Here is an 18,332-nt window from a genome sequence, read left to right on the forward strand (position 1 = left end):
ATCAGGTTTGCCTATATGTTTTTCAGACGGACCTGACCGGACCCTCCATTCTCTTCTATGGAGCGGAAGATGTCAGTGCACACAGGTCCACTGACACCCACCGCCATCCAATCCGATCCTGTCTGCCAAGAACAAATGGATGATGGTCCTATTTCCCATCTGACTGGCAGATCAAATTGGATGGCATCAGATGGAAAGGGACAGTGTCTCTTTCCATCCAATTGCCTCGTACTGGCCTGTCATCCTCCTGCTTGGCGGGAATCAGTGGAGCAATTCCCCGCTGAGAAATCGGATTCCACTTAGCAGGGGCACCTGTGTTAATGGATCCTTAGTGAATTGACTCCAATGTCACTTAAAAGGATCTGGAAGCAGAATATCACAAACTAAGATGAAATACAAAACCCACATGTTTTTAGAATCCCCTCCTAGAAGGTAGGTAGAGTTTATGTTTTTGTTGCAAAAGACACACTTGTATAAAGTACTCAAAACCCATACTTGAGTAAAAGTACAAGTGCTTGATCAAAAAGTGACTTGAGTAGAAGTGGAAGTGCTCGATCAAAAAGTGACTTGAGTAGAAGTACTAAAGTATTCAACATTTTTAATACTTAAGTATTACAAGTAGTTTTTTTTTTTTTTCTACTCAAGTACTGAAAGTAAAAGTACCAGTAGTTTTAAAAAAAATTTGCTACTCAAGTACTGAAAGTAGAAGTACAAGTACTGGGTTATGTAGTTATTAAAGAAAGAAGTCAAAAGTTTGAACATCATATTGTTTTTTATTATTTCAAATGATTAACCTAAAGGACAATCACAATTCCTTTGGCTGTAACTTTTTGTAAACAAAAACAGATAAAGTATGTCCCTCCCTTCCCCCTTTAAAGCATCCCTCCTTCTCTTCCCTGCATTTTTTTTTTCTCCACAGCTTATTGGTGCGCAAAATCATATATCAACCAATGTGATATACAACAATATATTCCAATAATGAAATAAAGGAAGAGTGTATGAAATCAAAGTCAATAAAAAGTCCATATATATATAATGCCATAATACCATATATATGTGACAAAAAAAGATGAATATATTTTCAAAGGTGCAGGAATCGAACAGGTGCTATTCCAAATAATAGGTGCAGACTTCCACCACCTTGCGGATTTCCCCCTTACCCGGCGGATGAAGGTAAGTGCAAAAGAATATCCAAATAGACTCTTCCAGTGAAACAAAACTGCAAAACCTGTGCTCTCAACTTCCAGTGAAAAAAGCAAAATCAGCCTCTTACCAGAAAAAAGGTTTATGTACGATTGTGACTCTCCTTGGTTGGGGGAGGTTCTCTTTCCCCTTAACAGCAGATATGTAGACCATTTTATTTATACAAACAGTAGCATTAATTTTCATATGCGCTGATTTACACATGACATTATACACATTTTTTTTAACTTCATGAAACCTGCCATCTACTGTTCTGGCAGTGGTAATTTTTATAATTGTAACGAGTAACTATGCAGCACACAAAAAAAAATATCAGAGTAGAAGTATTGAAATCGTCGAAAAAATGTAGTGAAGTAAAAATGGAAGTAGAAGAAAAAAATTCTACTCCAGGAAAGTACAGATACCGCCTTTCGGTACTTAAGTACAGTAATGAAGTAGTTCTACTTAGTTACTATACATCTCTGGCAAAGGATGCCTAAACTCTGACTTGTACTTTCATGCAGATTTCTAGGGAAATCAGTGAGCCAATCACACAAGCAGGAAATGAAATTTTGGGAATGCCTCCAGGTTGCCATATCGGGGGGATTTACTAGACTGGAAGACATGGAAACTGGTGCAGCTGGGCATAGAAACCAATCAGCTTCCAGGTTTGATTGTCAAAGTTTCATAGAACAAGCTGAAGTTAGAAGCTAATTGGTTACTATGCACAGGTGCACCAGATTCTGTGTACAATAGCTTAGGTAAATCTCCCCCATTCAGTTTGCCTTTGCAATTTGTAAAAATGCCTCAGAAATGATGACCCTCAGGATTTACATTCTTCCAGGACACCTTCAAACAGGTCTATCTTGCCCATGCCCATCTCTCTTGTTACCAGGCACCAACCCCCCTGCCTCCTTTCCTAACACCTACAGAAAAACCTTTAGGACTTCTTGGACAAGCATTCAAAGAACCAGTTACTTACCATTGTACTTTTCTGTTTGGATATGGGTATCGCAGGTTGTAACATCTATGAAACAAAAAAGAAGTACACATAAAATGAATAGTGTAGTGTGATGATTTTGCCCAGGAACCCTTAACAACCTTGGACAAGCATTCTACGAACCAGTTACTTACCATTGTTATACATACACTTTTCTGTTTTGATATGGGCATCGCAGGGAGTAACATCTATGAAACCAGAAAGAAGTACACATAAAATTAATAATGTAGTGTGGTGATTTTGCTTTTCTCATCCTTTTTTGTTTAACATGGATGAGTCTTTCTTTTTTGCTTTTTAACTTGGCCAAACTAGTATAAGATTCTGTATGTTCTGCCATAAACATCTTTACCTTCTTTCTATCAATTTCCTATTAATTGTTCACTGACTGCCATGCATGCTCAATTCACTGTACAATCCCATCATCCTACAGACCCAGTGCACATGTGCAGGAGCTACACTATTAGTGGTCATTCAATGGCTGAAGATGGAAGACTCTGACCTGGAAGAAGACCAGGGGAAGATGGCAAAAAAAATAACCAGGTGTAGCCTGCCATAATGTGCAAGAGCTGTGGGGACATCTGTCTATGCTTTCATTAATAACAATATCTAACACTGGTTGATGTACAAACAATGACTAGCCACTTGCCGACTGCCGTCAGTATATTTACGACGGCAGTCAGCCCCTCACAGGCAAAGCGAGATAGAACTACGTCGTTAGCCTGTGAGGCTCTAGGGGGCGAGCGTGCGCTGCCGGAGGCGCGCTCCCGCCCCGCTCGTTCACGGACCCCCCCCCCCCGCGCGTGTGCCCAGTGGACCCGATGTCCGCCGGGCACTTGCGATTGTCCGTTACAGCGTAATGTAAACAAAGCCGCCTGTCATTCTCCCCTGTGTAAGAATTGAGATCATACGGTTCTGCTATGTAGGACCGTTGATCTCTGTTCTTACACCACAAGCCACATCCAATCACAGTTAGAAGCACGCCCCTAGGGACACACTTAACCCCTCCCTCTCCAATAAAGTTAACTCCTTCCCTGCCAGTGCCATTTTTACAGTAACAGTGCATATGTATAGCACTGATTACTGTAGTAATGTCACTGGTAACCCAAAAGTGTCAAAAATGTCAGTCAAGGGTCCGATCTGTCCACGGCAATGTCGCAGTCCCACAAAAAAAAAAACGCAGATCGCCGCCATTACTCGTTAAAAAAAAAATACAACAAAAATGACAAAAATCTTTCCCTTAGTTAGTAAACGCAATAACTTTTGACAAACCAATCAAAATACGCTTTTTGCGATTTTTGTTTTATCAAACATATGTAACATAAAACAAATTGGCCTAAAATGTTAAAAAATTTAGATTTTTACATTTTTTGGGGGAATTTCATATAAAAAAATGTGAAAAATATTGTTATTTTTGCAAAATTGACGCTCTTTTTTTGTTTATAGCGCATGATCAAAAAATCGCACAGGTGATCAAATACCACAAAAGAAAGCTCTGCTTGTGGGAAAAAAAGGGCGTTAAATTTGTTAAGGTACGGCGTGGCACGACCGCGCAATTGTCTGTTAAAGTCACGCAGTGCCGAATCGCAAAATAGGCCCTGGTCAGGAAGGGGGTAAAATCTTCCGGGGCTTAAGTGGCTAGAACAGTTTTTCCTCACACTTTTATTACAGAGGAACCCTTAAAATCATTTTCATGTCTCAGGAGATGAATGTTGAATACATTTCTAATTCTTTGTACATTTAAAGGTCAGTAATTTGTAAATCTAATAATACTTAAAAGAAAGAATGTAGCGCGCCTAGAACATTTAAGACCCATAACGCCACCTGTTCTATAACAAAAAACGTTTCATTAACCACTTTACCACTAGCCACTGTGCTGCTACTGCGGCACAGTGGCTCGTTATCGTCCAGCGACGTAGACCTACGTCGCTGGACTCCTCCCCCTGTAGGCGGCGTGCTCCCGCTGTTTTCATTCACAGCGGGAGTCGGGCCAGGGGAGGAGCGGCGGCGATCGCCGCCGCTCTTCCCCGATCATTGGGGAATCGAGTTTGGAGATCCGCCCGCCTGTGTAAACAAAGCGGGCGGATCTCCTAAGTGACAGATCGGAGTGTTCAGCATAGCTGGACATCCGATCTGTCCCTGACTCACTCAGTCACCTCCCCCCCCCACACGTTAGTAAGCACCAGGCATACATTAACCCCTCCCTCTCCAATAAAATTAACCCCTTCCCTGCCAGTGTCATTTTTACAGTAACAGTGCATATATATAGCACTGATTACTGCAGTAATGTCACTGGTACCCCCAAAAGTGTCAAAAATGTCAGTCAAGGGTCCGATCTGTCCGCCGCAATGTCGCAGTCCCGCAAAAAAAAAATCGCATATCGCCGCCATTACTCGTTAAATAAAACCCCACCAAAAATGACAGAAATCTTTCCCTTAGTTAGTAAACGCAATAACTTTTGCGCAAGCCAATCAAAATACGCTTATTGTGATTTTTTTTACCAAACATGGGTAGCAGAAAACAAATTGGCCAAAAATTAAAAAAAAAATTGATTTTTACATATTTTTTGGGAGGAATTTGATATAAAAAATGTTAAAAATATTGTTATTTTTTCAAAATAAACGCTATTTCTTTGTTTATAGCGCAAAAAGTAAAAATTGCACAGGTGATCAAATACCACCAAAAGAAAGCTCTGTTTGTGGGAAAAAAAGGACGTAAATTTTGTTTGGGTACGGCGTTGCACGACCGTGCAATTGTCAGTTAAAGTCACGCAGTGCCGAATTGCAAAATAGGCCCTGGTCAGGAAGGGGGTAAAATCTTCCGGGGCTTAAGTGGCTAGAGCAGTTTTTCTCACACTTTTATTACAGAGGATCCCTTGAAATCATTTTCATGTCTCAGGAGATGAATGTTAAATGAATGCATTTCTAATTCTTTGTACATTTAAAGGTCAGTAATTTGTAAATCTAATAATACTTAAAAGAAAGAATGTAGCGCGCCTAGAACATTTAAGACCCATAACGCCACCTGTTCTATAAAAAAAAATGTTTCATTAATGATGGAATGGAACAAATATTAGAAATGGCCGGAAAAGAAACACGAACAGTGAACATAGTAGTGCCACTTATGTTGGTGGTCAGTGGAAAAGTGCCTTCTTATATTGATAATCAGTGTAGTGGTTCCTTACTTTGGTGACCAATGAGAGAAGTACTCCTTATAATAATGGTCAGTGGAAGAAGAACACTCTTACATTGTTGACCAGTGGGAAAGTTGCCCTCTTACAGACAGATTAAATGATAATTGATATCAATGGTTACTGGGAATTGGAAACTTTTCATTGCCCAAGGAACCCTTAGCAACCTCTGGAGAAACCCTAGGGTTTCACTGAACCCTGGTTGAGAAACCTTGGAAAAGAGAGCATACCTACTGTATGTGTCTGTATACTGTATAAGATGCAATCAGGACAAGGTAAACAATGTAGAAAGGGTTTTTGTATTACCAAAACACCACTATGGGGGATTGGTAGATGTGGGCCATCTACCAATCCCCCATTATCAAATGTAGAAAGGGTGTAGCGCTAACTCAATGTTCAGAAGTCTCTAAAAAGCATCACATATAAGTCCACATAATATGATGGTAAGTAAAGGGATCCCCACACCAGGTTCTGAAAAGATGTGCATACATTTATCACCACTGTGAGGGGGGACATGTCTGCTTACCAGATCATATTGACCCTCAGATTATAGAGAGGTCAACAACAGCATATAAAGAATCAAGGGCTAGATGGATCAACATCAACCTCGCTTCGGATAACCACATCCGTCAATGTATATCCCTCCAGTGAGCGGTAATAGTGAACCCTACACAGGAAAATCTGACTTCCAGCAATATGAGTAATAGCAGCAATTTTACCTAAAGTGGGAGCTCTTTTTGCTTCCGTTTTCACACTATTTTTCAAAATTTCGGAAAAAACATAATCTCCAGGTAATGCAGGCAATTACCTTTTGTGAAAGATAAAAATGGTCTAGCTTGCACCTTCTTTTTTTTTTTTTTTTTATGTCACAACAGTCTGAATCGACTGTTGAAAACACTATACTAATCAAGAGTATAGTAGAGCGTTGAGTAGATAATCAACCGATCATTCCTCGTATGGAATCTTCCCGTACGATATTCTTATCATGTGTATGGGCCTTGACACTAACTACCGTAAGCTTAAAAATGTGTTGTAGGCAAGGTGATATAGAAAGACATTCAGAACAAGGTGATATAGAAAGCAAGTTTAAATGTGACAATCCCATCTAAATGTACCTTTTCATTTTATTACACAAAGAGATTGATTCACTTGGAGTGGAAGTTGTTTGTGAATCAAACTAAATATTCACTTTACAAAGTGAGTGTTCACTGAGCTTAGTAAATAAGGTAAAGCTGAATTCACTTTAAAGGAGAAGTACGGTCAAAGCTCTTTTGGCTATACTTCTCTTGTTGGTCACAGGAGTGCTGTTATTTCTGCACTCCTGTGACCCGTTTTCAGACAACAGGTATCCAACCAGAAGTCTTGGCCAGCACCTAGCTCACCCTCTCAGCAATCCACTGAGATACTGAGCCAGCCCCTTCTGCCCCTTTCCACAGCCCAGCACTCCAGTGGGCACTGGAGGGTCAGAGTAGACAGCTCTTTGCTTAGAGCAGAGGGGAGAACTAATCAATCAGCGGTGTTTGATCGCTCAGTTCTGACAACAGAGCCAGTGGGGGGACAGATGTAGAATTAAATCAATGCTGCATCCACTGAGATACTGAGCCAGCCCCTTCTGCCCTCTCCACAGCCCAGCACTCCAGTGGGCACTGGAGGGTCAGAGCAGACAGCTCTTTGCTCAGAGCAGAGGGGAGAACTAATCAATCAGCGATGTTTGATCACTCAGTTCTGACTACAGAGCCGGTGAAGGGACAGATGCAGCATCAAATCAATGCTGCATCCACCTAGGGCAATATAAATGTTTTTTTTTTTTTTTAAGTAAATACTTATCTTTTAACCCCATTCTGCCAGCTCCTGTAAGTCCTTTAAAGCAGTGGTCCTCAACTCCAGTCCTCAGGGCCCACTAACAGGCCAGATTTTAAGTATTACCTTGGGGAGATGCAGACTAGAGTACTGCAATCACTGAGCAGCAAATTAGATCACCTGGAATGGATTTCAGTTATCTTGCAAACCTGGCCTGTTAGTGGGCCCTGAGGACCAGGGTTGGGGACCACTGCTTTAAAGGGTTCTGGATGTCAGGACTGAAAGATTATGTGATCATTGTGATTGGCGTTGAGGCCAACCCTCTTTTCCTTTAGTAAATCAACCCCAAAGTGTCATTACTCAGCTAAACATTATTTGTACCTGGAGGAGGCCATGCCAATCTGCCATTTGCAACATGTAAAGTGACCTTCACATGAATCTCAGGATTTCTGTTGTCCAGATGTCGTCCGCTAAGGTCTATTTTGTCCACAGAGACCTCCATGGATTCAATGTACCAGTCTCCACCACTTGTTACCTTCTTGGGAGGGGGCACATGGGCATCCCAAAGCAGCATCTGAGATTTGCTGGCACCTTGGTAAAAGGCATCACGATTTTCGATGTGAATCCAGACACTGTAGCGGGTAACAGCTAAGTATGTAAAAAAAAAAAAAAAAGACATTAGTAATTATCATCAATATGGTAAATTGAAAAAAAAATAACGCAATTTCAAGTTGAACTACAATCAAACACAAAGTGTTTTGTATTTATTTAAACCCAGTTCTGACTTAACATTTCTCTGCTGCAGTTAGTCTCTAGCTAACATCTCTCCCCTGCCATGTAAGGGATTCTAAATGACGGGGAACAGAGATGCAGTTCCTGGCCATGTGATCACTGTGATTGGCTGTCAGCAGTCACCATTACCAGCGACCATCAGATAGCTCAGTCAATGCACTGGGGATACACAGTGGGCATGCTCTCAGCACACAACAATGGTATGCCATGGTGCATTAAGGCCCACCTGCCCTGCTGATGTACATATTCAGGGGGTGGTTGGCAAGAGGTCTGCAACAAAGCTAGGTCCCCTCTCTGCCCACAACCTGTGTTTTGAGATACTTCTAAATTAGTTTAGAATTAATTGACAGGTGCAATAGACCCAGGGCTGTCTTAACATATGGGTCCCCGGGACACTGCCCAGCAGCCCCAAGTGCCTGTGCGCCCCATGAAAATCTTGCATTAGACTCTGCCACTATAGGCTGACAGGAGTTGTGACAGGAAAGTCACTCACTACTCCTGTCAACAGGGGAGTAAGAAGAGACACACAGCAGCACCACCTAGGGCAGCCAGGCAAGGGATGGCAGCTGCTATTTTTTGTAGTATTCTAGTACAGACTAGACAGATAGAACTTTCTTTCCATGATATTTAATCACCACTGTTTTTTTTTTCTAAACAAACTGAAAAAGACTAACAATTTTGAAAAAAGAAACCTATTTCTGCGTTTCCAATATAATATTTTGCCAGAGGCGTAACTAGAACCGTCAGGGCCCTGGTGCAAGAAACCATTAAGGCCCCCCCCCCGGACCCCTGGCAGGGGCCCTTCCCTTCAAGCCTGGGGCTCTTCCCACTGATCCTGGGGCCCTTTACTCTTTTTGCAGGACTCTTTCACAAGTCCTGCAGTGGGCCCCCTTCCTGCCATCTTGGGGCCTACCCACGGTGGTGGAATGCCAGGGCCCGGTTGCAACTGTGACCTTTGCAATCCTAGAAGTTCACCCACTGGTGTCTAGTTTTTTTTTGGTATTTTAATTGTATTATTTTTTTATCATTTCATTTTATTTTTTTTACAATGTCACTGACTATGACTCTGTCCATTCAGAAAAAGAAGGAGCTGGTAAATTACATATTTACCGACCCCTTCCTGGTTCTCTATTGTGACACATCCCCTGCAGCAGCCAGCAGGAGAGGGACGGGGGGCAGCACAGTAGGGGGTGGGACCAGGGAAAAGCAGAGGGGCCCAGAGACAGCAGAACACAAGTGAACTGGATAGGAGGAGTGGCGGGGGCAGCATACAGAGGAACCAATCTCTTCCATTTTCCTCCTGCAGCTACAGGAGGAAAAAGGAGGACAGTGATTTATCTACATGCTGCCCCTGGCCCCCCTCCTATCCAGGTTTACAGGGGAGCTGCACGGGCCCCCTGGAACATGGGGCCCGGTTGCAATTGCAACCCCTGCAACCCCTGTAGTTACGCCCCTGTATTTTGCAAATAAGTACATTTTCTCCTTCACCGATGTGCGCTGATGAGGATACATTGATGGACACTGATAGGCTGCACTGATGGGCACTGATAGGCTGCACTGATAGCCAATGAGGAGGAAGCACTGATGGGCACTGATAAGTTGCACTGATAGCCACTGAGGAGGCAGCACTGATGGGCACTGATAAGCTCCACTGATGGGCACTGATGAAGAAGCACTGATGAGGCTGCACTGACAAGGCGGGACTAATGGGCACTGATATGTCGATAACCGGCATTTGCTTTCATGTGGTCAGTTGTAATTGGACACGCTGTGTCCGTAGGACATGGCTCATCACCGATCGCTGTGCTGCACCCCATTGGGGGCGCATATGCGTGGCACAAATTGGAGGACGCCATATGATTCCCCCCAGAACAAGAACGGTCCAGCCCAGCCATCATTGTACAATAGGCTGGGCGGAAACCGGTTAAACATTGAACTGCAGAGCTGGAGCAGACAGTAACGGGCAGCGCTGTGCATGAAGAAAGACAGAAACCAGAAGAATCTAAAATTCTTTCTATATAATACGATCGTGAAAATATGAATAATCAGACTTTTCTCACCCATCTGCTGCCCGGCTCCTGGACTTCTGTAAATCGGCTCTTGACGTAAAGAAGTGATGATTTTCAATGCATTAAAACCAGATACTGAAAACAGAAATAAAACTGGCAAGTTAGAAAGACGCTTTACATTCCTACCAGAAAAATGTATAATATCATTAAATACAGATTCATTTTATAATTCACATTCTATCAGTTATATCTGTGACCATCACAAAGATCTCCTGCTAGTTTCAATGTTTTAAAGAATATGTTACAACAACACTTCATATCCCTTATATGTGCCTGCTGTACCATGTAATTGCATGAGAAAGTATTGTATTCTCTACATTGCTTCCTGTGTGTGAAATTTCCAGTGATCCTGCCAGTTGCTCTGCTTTCTTATTAAAAACTGACCACACATGAGCATGAGAACACAGCCTGTTCCTCTTCAATGATCAGACATGTCCTGACCCCCCCACCCTGCACAGCTATTCAGTGGCAAGACCAGTGTTCTGCTGTTCTTCCTCCCCCTGCTCTTATGCAGCCGAGACCAGAGGAAATGTTATCACTTACTTATATATCAATACACAAATGTTTTGCTTTTCATTTCTTTTTTATACTGAATGGGTTGTTTTACAAGGTGAGGGTTCACAAATACCTTAAGGGCTCATTTATACTACTCAGTTGCAGTAAAAAGCCTTCCTTACTGTACCGTGCGGTAGTGCACCATGAAGGATGTTCTGCATTGTAATGCTGTTCATTTTAAATGGGACCACAACGCAGCTCTAGAACGCAGCTGCAGTACAGCGCACTGAGGCTCTCCGCAATGCACAAAGTGCAAATAATGCAGGAGGATAATTATTTTTATTTGTTGAGATGCATTAACCTCCCTGGCGGTCTGATTATGTCAGTATTTTTTAATGTCAAAGCGGTACATTGTTTTGCATGGAAATCTGTTTTTTTATATTGTAGGCCTGTAATTTTTAGGAAAAAAACTGAATAAAAATTATTAATAAATTATTAATAAATCAATTAAATAAATACATTATTAAATAAATTAATATATTATTAATAAAATTAAAAGGAATAAAACCGTAAAAGTCCAGGCAGGGCACTGGACAAAGCATTAGGGACAAAACCGAGGTGAAATGGTTTGATACTCTAATGTAATCCTGTACAATGTATCATGTCATGTTTTGTATACTTTTTTTAATTTGTGGCCCAGTTATGCCCCCCTGCATTGCGTTGCGGCGCTTGCAGGGAAGGGAACTCGGAAGATGGATGCCGGCATTGGCCGGAGGACACAGTGGAAGGACATCAGGGGATCCCAGGGACAAGTTAAGTATCACTACAGGGTAACCCCAAGTGTGACTCGGGATTACCGCTTTTGGTACTGAAAATTAACCCCTGAGCCACACTCGGGAATACCGCCAGGGAGGTTAAAAGTATATCGAAAGGCAGAACTTTTTTGGTTTTGGATAGAGGGGTTAGAACAGGTCAGGTTTTTATTGATGTCAGTGCCCTTGTTAGGGATATGAATCCTCTCTATTTAACCTATTTACCGTTATTACCAAAAGTGAACGATAATCCCAAATTTTGGCTTATCACCATAGAGGTGATCTTCCAATGGAGCCACTAGTTCTGGTGACAACCAGGGATTTCCTTACCTGACAGAGGATATAACCCTTCCTTACTCTATACAAAATATAAAAAGCCTGTTCTTTAGTTAGGTAGGAAGACCTATTTTTGTGCCTTAAAGTACAGTAAGCTGGGACAATTTTTCCTTCAATAAAATTGTTCTAAAGTTAACCTTCTTTTTTTTTTTACCCTAATGTATTCCCTGTATTAAGATAAAACAACTTTTACCACTGTTGTGCCCTCCACCGAAACACTTACCTCTCTTGATTCAGCACTGTGCTCACCTGCAGTTCTTCTCTCCCCTTTCCCTGGTCTCACAGGAGACTCGGCAGCAGCGGAAGCATTTGGATCCTGCTGCTGTCAGTCAAATCCTGTGAGGAGGGAGTGGGGGGTGGGGCTGATGAGCGCTGTGTGTGTCTACAGAAGCACACAATGCGGCTCAGGAATGTGCTCGCTGCACGCTGCAGAGGAGGAGCAGAGACCATTGGTGAGGATCCCCAGAAGAGGAGTTTCAGTCCACTCTGGGCAAAACCATTGCACAGAGCGGGTAAGTATAAACCTCTTATTTTTTATTTTAATAAAAAAAAAAAAACCCAAAGGGCTTACAATCACTTAATGGTGCCTTAAGCAGGACCTACTGTATTTTATCACTTGTAATTGTTTAAGCTTGACCTATTTATTTCATGTTTTTCAACCAAAAACTGCCTATGCAGATAAGAGGTGTCTGTAGTTAAAATCAAACTGTGCACTTCTTACCAAAGTTAAATAATGCCCTTTCTATAGGTGTAGGCCATTTACATACCTTCTGAAACCTGACAGATTGACTCCCAAGGATTGCATCAGCCCATCCTGCCTTGTTGCTAAGACATGCCCAACTCTTACTGTACACCTCCACCATACCAGACGTGAGCTCAGCATCAGGGCAGTGAAAGTGCATGTGAGGGGGATTGAATCAGAGATTCCTGTAATGGTTGGGGTGAACAGTAACAGCTGGGAGCTGCTTGGCAAAATCCTAGAAACAAGGCAGGACTGGATGATGTCACCTCCTGGGAGTTATTCAGCCAAGCTTAAGGAGTTACATAAATTGTAGATTATGCAAGCGTTTGCAAATGTGTGCTAACTAAAACCCCTGTTTTTAACGCATACTGTTGGGCAGGTTAATTCGGTAAGCAGACTGGTTGGTGAGTTGAGCTGGGAATTTCCTCTGTTTTTGTCTTTCGTGCATGTGCCCGTCCATGTGCTCTTTGCTGTGAAGGCCAGTTATAGATGGGGGCAGGTGCCATTTCTTTGTTACTGGGGTAATATTGGTGAGGGACACACTGGACACCTTTGCTGCCATTGTGCTGGGTGTCTATGGTGCCCCTCCCCCTTTGGGGAGGACTGGGCTACCTCCAGGCCCACCTGCCCCTCATCTATCCATTAGAATGCATGTGCTTCCATTGTGGAGACTCTCATAAATGAATAGGGTTAGGACTGCAAGTAATACAGGGTGCTGTGAAGGGACCTTGCAGCTTACGCATGCATTTGCAAATGTGTGCTACCTAAACCCCTGTTTAATGCATACTGTTAGACAGGTTAATTTGGTTGGTAAGCAGACTGGTTGGTGAGTTGAGCTGGGAATTTTCTCTTTCATGCGGTTGCCCGTCCATGTTCCCCTTGCTGTGAAGGCCAGTTATAGATGGGGGCAGGGGCCATTTCTTTGTTACTGGAGTTACATAAATTGCCTGTACATATGAGGCATTATTTAACCTCCCTGGCGGTCTGATTATGTCAGGATTTCTGTACTAAAAGGGGTATATTGTTTTGCATGGAAATCTGTTGTTTTATATTTTAAGACTCACCTTCCCCTGCGATCCCCTGCCGTCCTCCCACTGTCCTCCATAGCTCCGTTGGAAATTCTGAAGAATCATTTGATATACTTCCCACAAGCTATGTGCGAGAAACATCAGAATCATCTCTGTCGTCACTTTCCGTACCTGATGACGAATTTTCTCATGAATAGCTATTGCTCAGTTCTTCAAGTAAGCTGTCGCTGTTTTCCAGTTCATCTAAAAGCGCTTTTGTGCAAAAAGAACGCTTTTTGGATGCCATGGTCATTCTCAATATTCCAGACACAAAGCACTATAAAAGAACAGGCAGGGCACTGGAAAAGACACCAGGTGAAATCCTGTGGTGAAATGGCATGATACAGTGTAATCCGTTAGGATCACAGCTTTGTATCATGTCATTTGTGTATTTACACTTTTGAATTTGCCGCCGGTTCCACCCCCCTGCATCGCAACGCTCGCAGGGAGGGAATCGGAAGGCAAGTGCCGGCATCTGCCAAGCACAGAGTGGGGAGAGAGTGCAAGGGCGGTGGGGAGAATGGCAGGGGATCACAGGGAAGGTGAGTATGATTCTGGGGTAATCCCGAGTGTGGCTCGGGGTTACCGCTTTTGGTACTGAAAGTTAACCCCGAGCCACACTCGGGAATACCACTAGGGAGGTTAACTGCGGTCAGAGCTGCACAGTTTGTTTTTATCTGAAGATGCCACTTACCTGAATAGGCAGATTTTTGGTAAAGGTGAACTATACCTTCAGGGTGCATTATGCAGGGCCTACTTTTTGTGCATTGAGGGCATGTTAGGCAGGTTCTTTTTTGTTATGGGTTAGGCAGGACTGTTTTTTGTGCGTTGTAGTTCTAGTTCTGGTGTGTAAATTACCTTAACCCCCCCCCCCCCCCAAAAAAAAAATTATATTTTGTAAAAGCAGTGGACCTGTAGAACAAAATCATAGTAGTCGCAATTTTGTATGTCGTCTATAGAACACAGCCTTTTCCCTAGAGCCAAAACAGACTCAATTCATCTTCCCCTCCAGTTTAAATTGCTCAAAATAGAACGGCTTATAGATAAGTGCTCTTGTTCAGGGTACAAACTTGCCTAAAAAACATCAGGAGATCATTCGATACTGCAAACTATTCTGTCTGTAGCCAGTTTTAGGCTGGCAGCACAGGGCATATGTAATGGAACCTTATTCATTTTTTTTACTGACTTTTCCCCCTACTATTATGAGTCATGCTTTGGATGTTAGGTAGAGCTAATATAAAGACAGATTTGTGTACTTTAGCCACTTGCTGTCCTGCCGTAATACATTTACTTCGGTGGGGTGGCACAAGCAGGCTAAGTCATGTACGGTATATATAGTGATTGAGTCTCTTCAGGGTTAGGAACGAGCTGCGTTCGGACACAGCGTGTTACTGTTACCTGTAACTGGGTACCATGTGATCGCTATGATTGGTTATAGCGATCACATGATAACAATGTAAACAACCTGTCAAGAATGGCTATCTATTCATGAACAACTTGCCTACTGTTGTGATCTGTGATTGGCCCAAATCACAGATTCCTGGCTACCACTACCATGTCATTTACCTTAGCCAATAACAGATCACAACCATAAGCAATCTATTCATGAATGATTACCCATTTTCAACAGCTAAAACTATTGCTTATACAGTGATCATGAAAAATTACAACTTCCAAAAACTCGCCATGCCTCTTACTAAATGTCTCAGACTCTCTACTTTCCAAAAAGCAGCCATTTGGGAGATATTTGTACTGTTTTGGCATTTTAGGGCCTCAAGAAATAGGCCGTCTTCAGGGTGGATCAATTTTCAAATATATTTCATAGTTTGTAGATGCTGTAACTTTCACACAATCCAGTTATTATACACGTATTGGGATTTTGTTTTCCAAAGACATGTAGCATTTATGAAGAAATTTGATTTAATTTGATATGTGTTATAACAGAAAGTAGAAAATATTGTTTTTCTTTTCCAATGTTTTTGTTTTTTTTTCATTTATATAATAAAAAATAAAAAACCCAGTGCTGATCAAATATCACCAAAAGAAAGTTACAGTATCTCACAAAAGTGAGTACACCCCTCACATTTTTTTAAATATTTTATTATATCTTTTCATGTGACAACACTGAAGAAATGACACTTTGCTACAATGTAAAGTAGTGAGTGTACAGCTTGTATAACAGTGTAAATTGGCTTTCCCCTCAAAATAATTCAACACACAGCCATTAATGTCTAAATTGCTGGCAACAAAAGTGAGTACACCCCAAATGTCCAAATTGGGCCCAAAGTGTCAATATTTTGTGTGGCCACCATGATTTTCCAACACTGCCTTAACCCTCTTGGGCATGGAGTTCACCAGAGCTTCACAGGTTGCCACTGGAGACCTCTTCCACTCTTCCATGACAACATCATGGAGCTGGTGGATGTTAGAGAGCTTGCGCTCCTCCACCTTCCATTTGAGGATGTCCCACAGATGCTCAATAGGGTTTAGGTCTGGAGTCATGCTTGGCCAGTCCATCGCCTTTACCCTCAGCTTCTTTAGCAAGGCAGTGGTCGTCTGTGGAGGTGTGTTTGGGGTCGTTATCATGTTGGAATACTGCCCTGTTACCCAGAGAAGATCTCTGCTTCAGTATGTCACAGTATGCGTTGGCATTCATGGTTCCCTCAATGAACTGTAGCTCCCCAGTGTCGGCAGTACTCATGCAGCCCCAGACCATGACACTCCCACCATCATGCTTGACTGTAGGCAAGACACACTTGTCTTTGTACTCCTCAGCTGGTTGCAGCCACATATGCTTGCCACCATCTGAACCAAATAAGTTTATCTTGGTCTCATCAGACCACAGAACATGGTTCCAGCAATCCATGTCCTTAGTCTGCTTGTCTTCAGCAAACTGTTTGCGGGTGCTCTTGTGCATCATCTTTAGAAGAGGCTTCCTTCTGGGACGACAGCCATGCAGACCAATTTGATGCAGTGTGCGGCGTATGGTCTGAGCACTGACAGGCTGACCCGCCCCACCCCTTCAAACTCTGCAGCAATGCTGGCAGCACTCATACTTCTATTTCCCAAAGACAACCTCTGGATATGATGCTGAGCACGTACACTCAACTTCTTTGGTCGACCATGGCGAGGCCTGTTCTGATTGGAACCTGTCCTGTTAAACCGCTGTTGTCTTGGCCACCATGCTACAGCTCAGTTTCAGGGTCTTGGCATCTTCTTATAGCCTAGGCCATCTTTATGTAGAGCAACAATACTTTTTTCAGATCCTCAGAGAGTTCTTTGCCATGAGGTGCCATGTTGAACTTCCAGTGACCAGTATGAGAGAGTGAGAGCGATAACACCAAATTTAACACACCTGCTCCCCATTCATACCTGAGACCTTGTAACACTAACGAGTCACATGACCTTGGGGAGGGAAAATTACTAATTGAGCCCAATTTGGACAACTTCACCTAGGGGTGTACTCACTTTTGTTGCCAGCGGGTTAGTCATTAATGGCTGTGTGTTGAGTTATTTTGAGGGGACAGCAAATTTACACTGTTATACAAGCTGTACACTCACTGCTTTACATTGTAGTAAAGTGTCATTTCATCAGCTTTGTCACATGAATAAAATATTTACAAAAATGTGAGGGGTGTACTCACTTTTGTGAGATACTGTATATTTGTGTGAAAAAAAAATGATATACTTTTTTTTTTTTTTTTGCTACAGTGTTGTATGACTATGCAATTTCCAGTTAAAATAGCGCAGTGCTGAATAGCAAAAAATGGCCAGGTGATGTAGGGGGATAAAACATTCTAGTGCTGAAGTGGTTAACTGGATTAAATGTTTTTTTTTTCTATCTGAATGAAATTTTAGAAGTAAATGTAAAAATAAAGCAGATTTACCCACATTTAGCCCAAAGACAACTTCCTCAGGTCTAGAAACCCCAACATTAGCTCTGTATCAAACAACATGAAAATACGTACATTTATTCTCTATCCAGTTCTTGAGTTGCTCTAGAAGAAACAAGTCATTTTCAGGCCATCTCATCACAGCCAGGGGATTCTGTTCTTCATTGCTTTGTATAATATTACGCCAAGGCTTCATAGACAAACAGGACCTGAGAACTGAAGTAAAAAAAAAAATAAATAAAAAAAAAATCAGTTCAACAAGTTAAAATCAATCACTTTAAATAAAAATACAAATGCTAGGTGCTGCTACCCTGTAATCCAGACCCTGTGCCTAACTCAGGCTTCCCACAGGTCACTTGTGTACACCATCCCTGTAAGAATATAGTCGGCAACCCGGTGAATATGCAGCAAAATAATCCCTTTATACAAAAAGATTGGGGTAAAAAGTTCTAGCAAACAAGTATACAATACTGACGCATTTTAGTCCTTGGGGATCTAAGAGCTAAGGCCCTCAGTGGCTAAAATGTGTCAGCGCTTACTTGTATACTGGACCTTTTTAGCCCAATATTTTTGAATAAAGGAATTATTTTGCTTCATATTCACCAGGTTGTCGACTATATTCTAATTGGAATCAATTGAAATAAATCAATAAAACAGCCCATATAATCTTATGGTGCCAGGAAATAACAATTTAAACATTCCTAAAGGGAACTTGTCATTATATAAATACATAGGCTGCCACTACTGACCTCCTTTTAACCCCTTGCCGACCGCTGCAAGTACATATACTGCGGCGGTCAGCCCCGTGCAGGCAAAGTGACGTACCCGTACGTCACTCGCCTGCGAGCCAATAGGAGGCGAACGCGCGCCGCCGGAGGTGCGCTTTTGCCCCCGCTCGCTCACTGGGATCCCCGCGCGTGGGACCGGCGGACCCGATGTCTGCCGGTCACTCGCGAT

General features: G+C 42.4%; 1 protein-coding gene across 1 annotated transcript in view; it reads right to left on the reverse strand.

The window, feature by feature from the left end:
• The window catches only part of LOC309560455 (uncharacterized protein), a gene marked incomplete at both ends in the record, with an annotated part of 203,085 nt that overhangs the window by 49,260 nt on the left and 135,493 nt on the right, over positions 1-18,332 (reverse strand). The window contains 5 exons of the mRNA XM_082264089.1: positions 2,165-2,209; positions 2,317-2,370; positions 7,551-7,817; positions 10,022-10,105; positions 17,451-17,591. Of these exons, the coding sequence (XP_082120215.1) occupies positions 2,165-2,209; positions 2,317-2,370; positions 7,551-7,817; positions 10,022-10,105; positions 17,451-17,591 (591 nt within the window). The remainder of the gene's footprint in view (positions 1-2,164; positions 2,210-2,316; positions 2,371-7,550; positions 7,818-10,021; positions 10,106-17,450; positions 17,592-18,332) is intronic.

The sequence above is a fragment of the Pelophylax lessonae genome (assembly GCF_965119305.1).
Source record: "Pelophylax lessonae genome assembly, chromosome: 7".
Taxonomy (NCBI): Eukaryota; Metazoa; Chordata; class Amphibia; order Anura; family Ranidae; genus Pelophylax; species Pelophylax lessonae.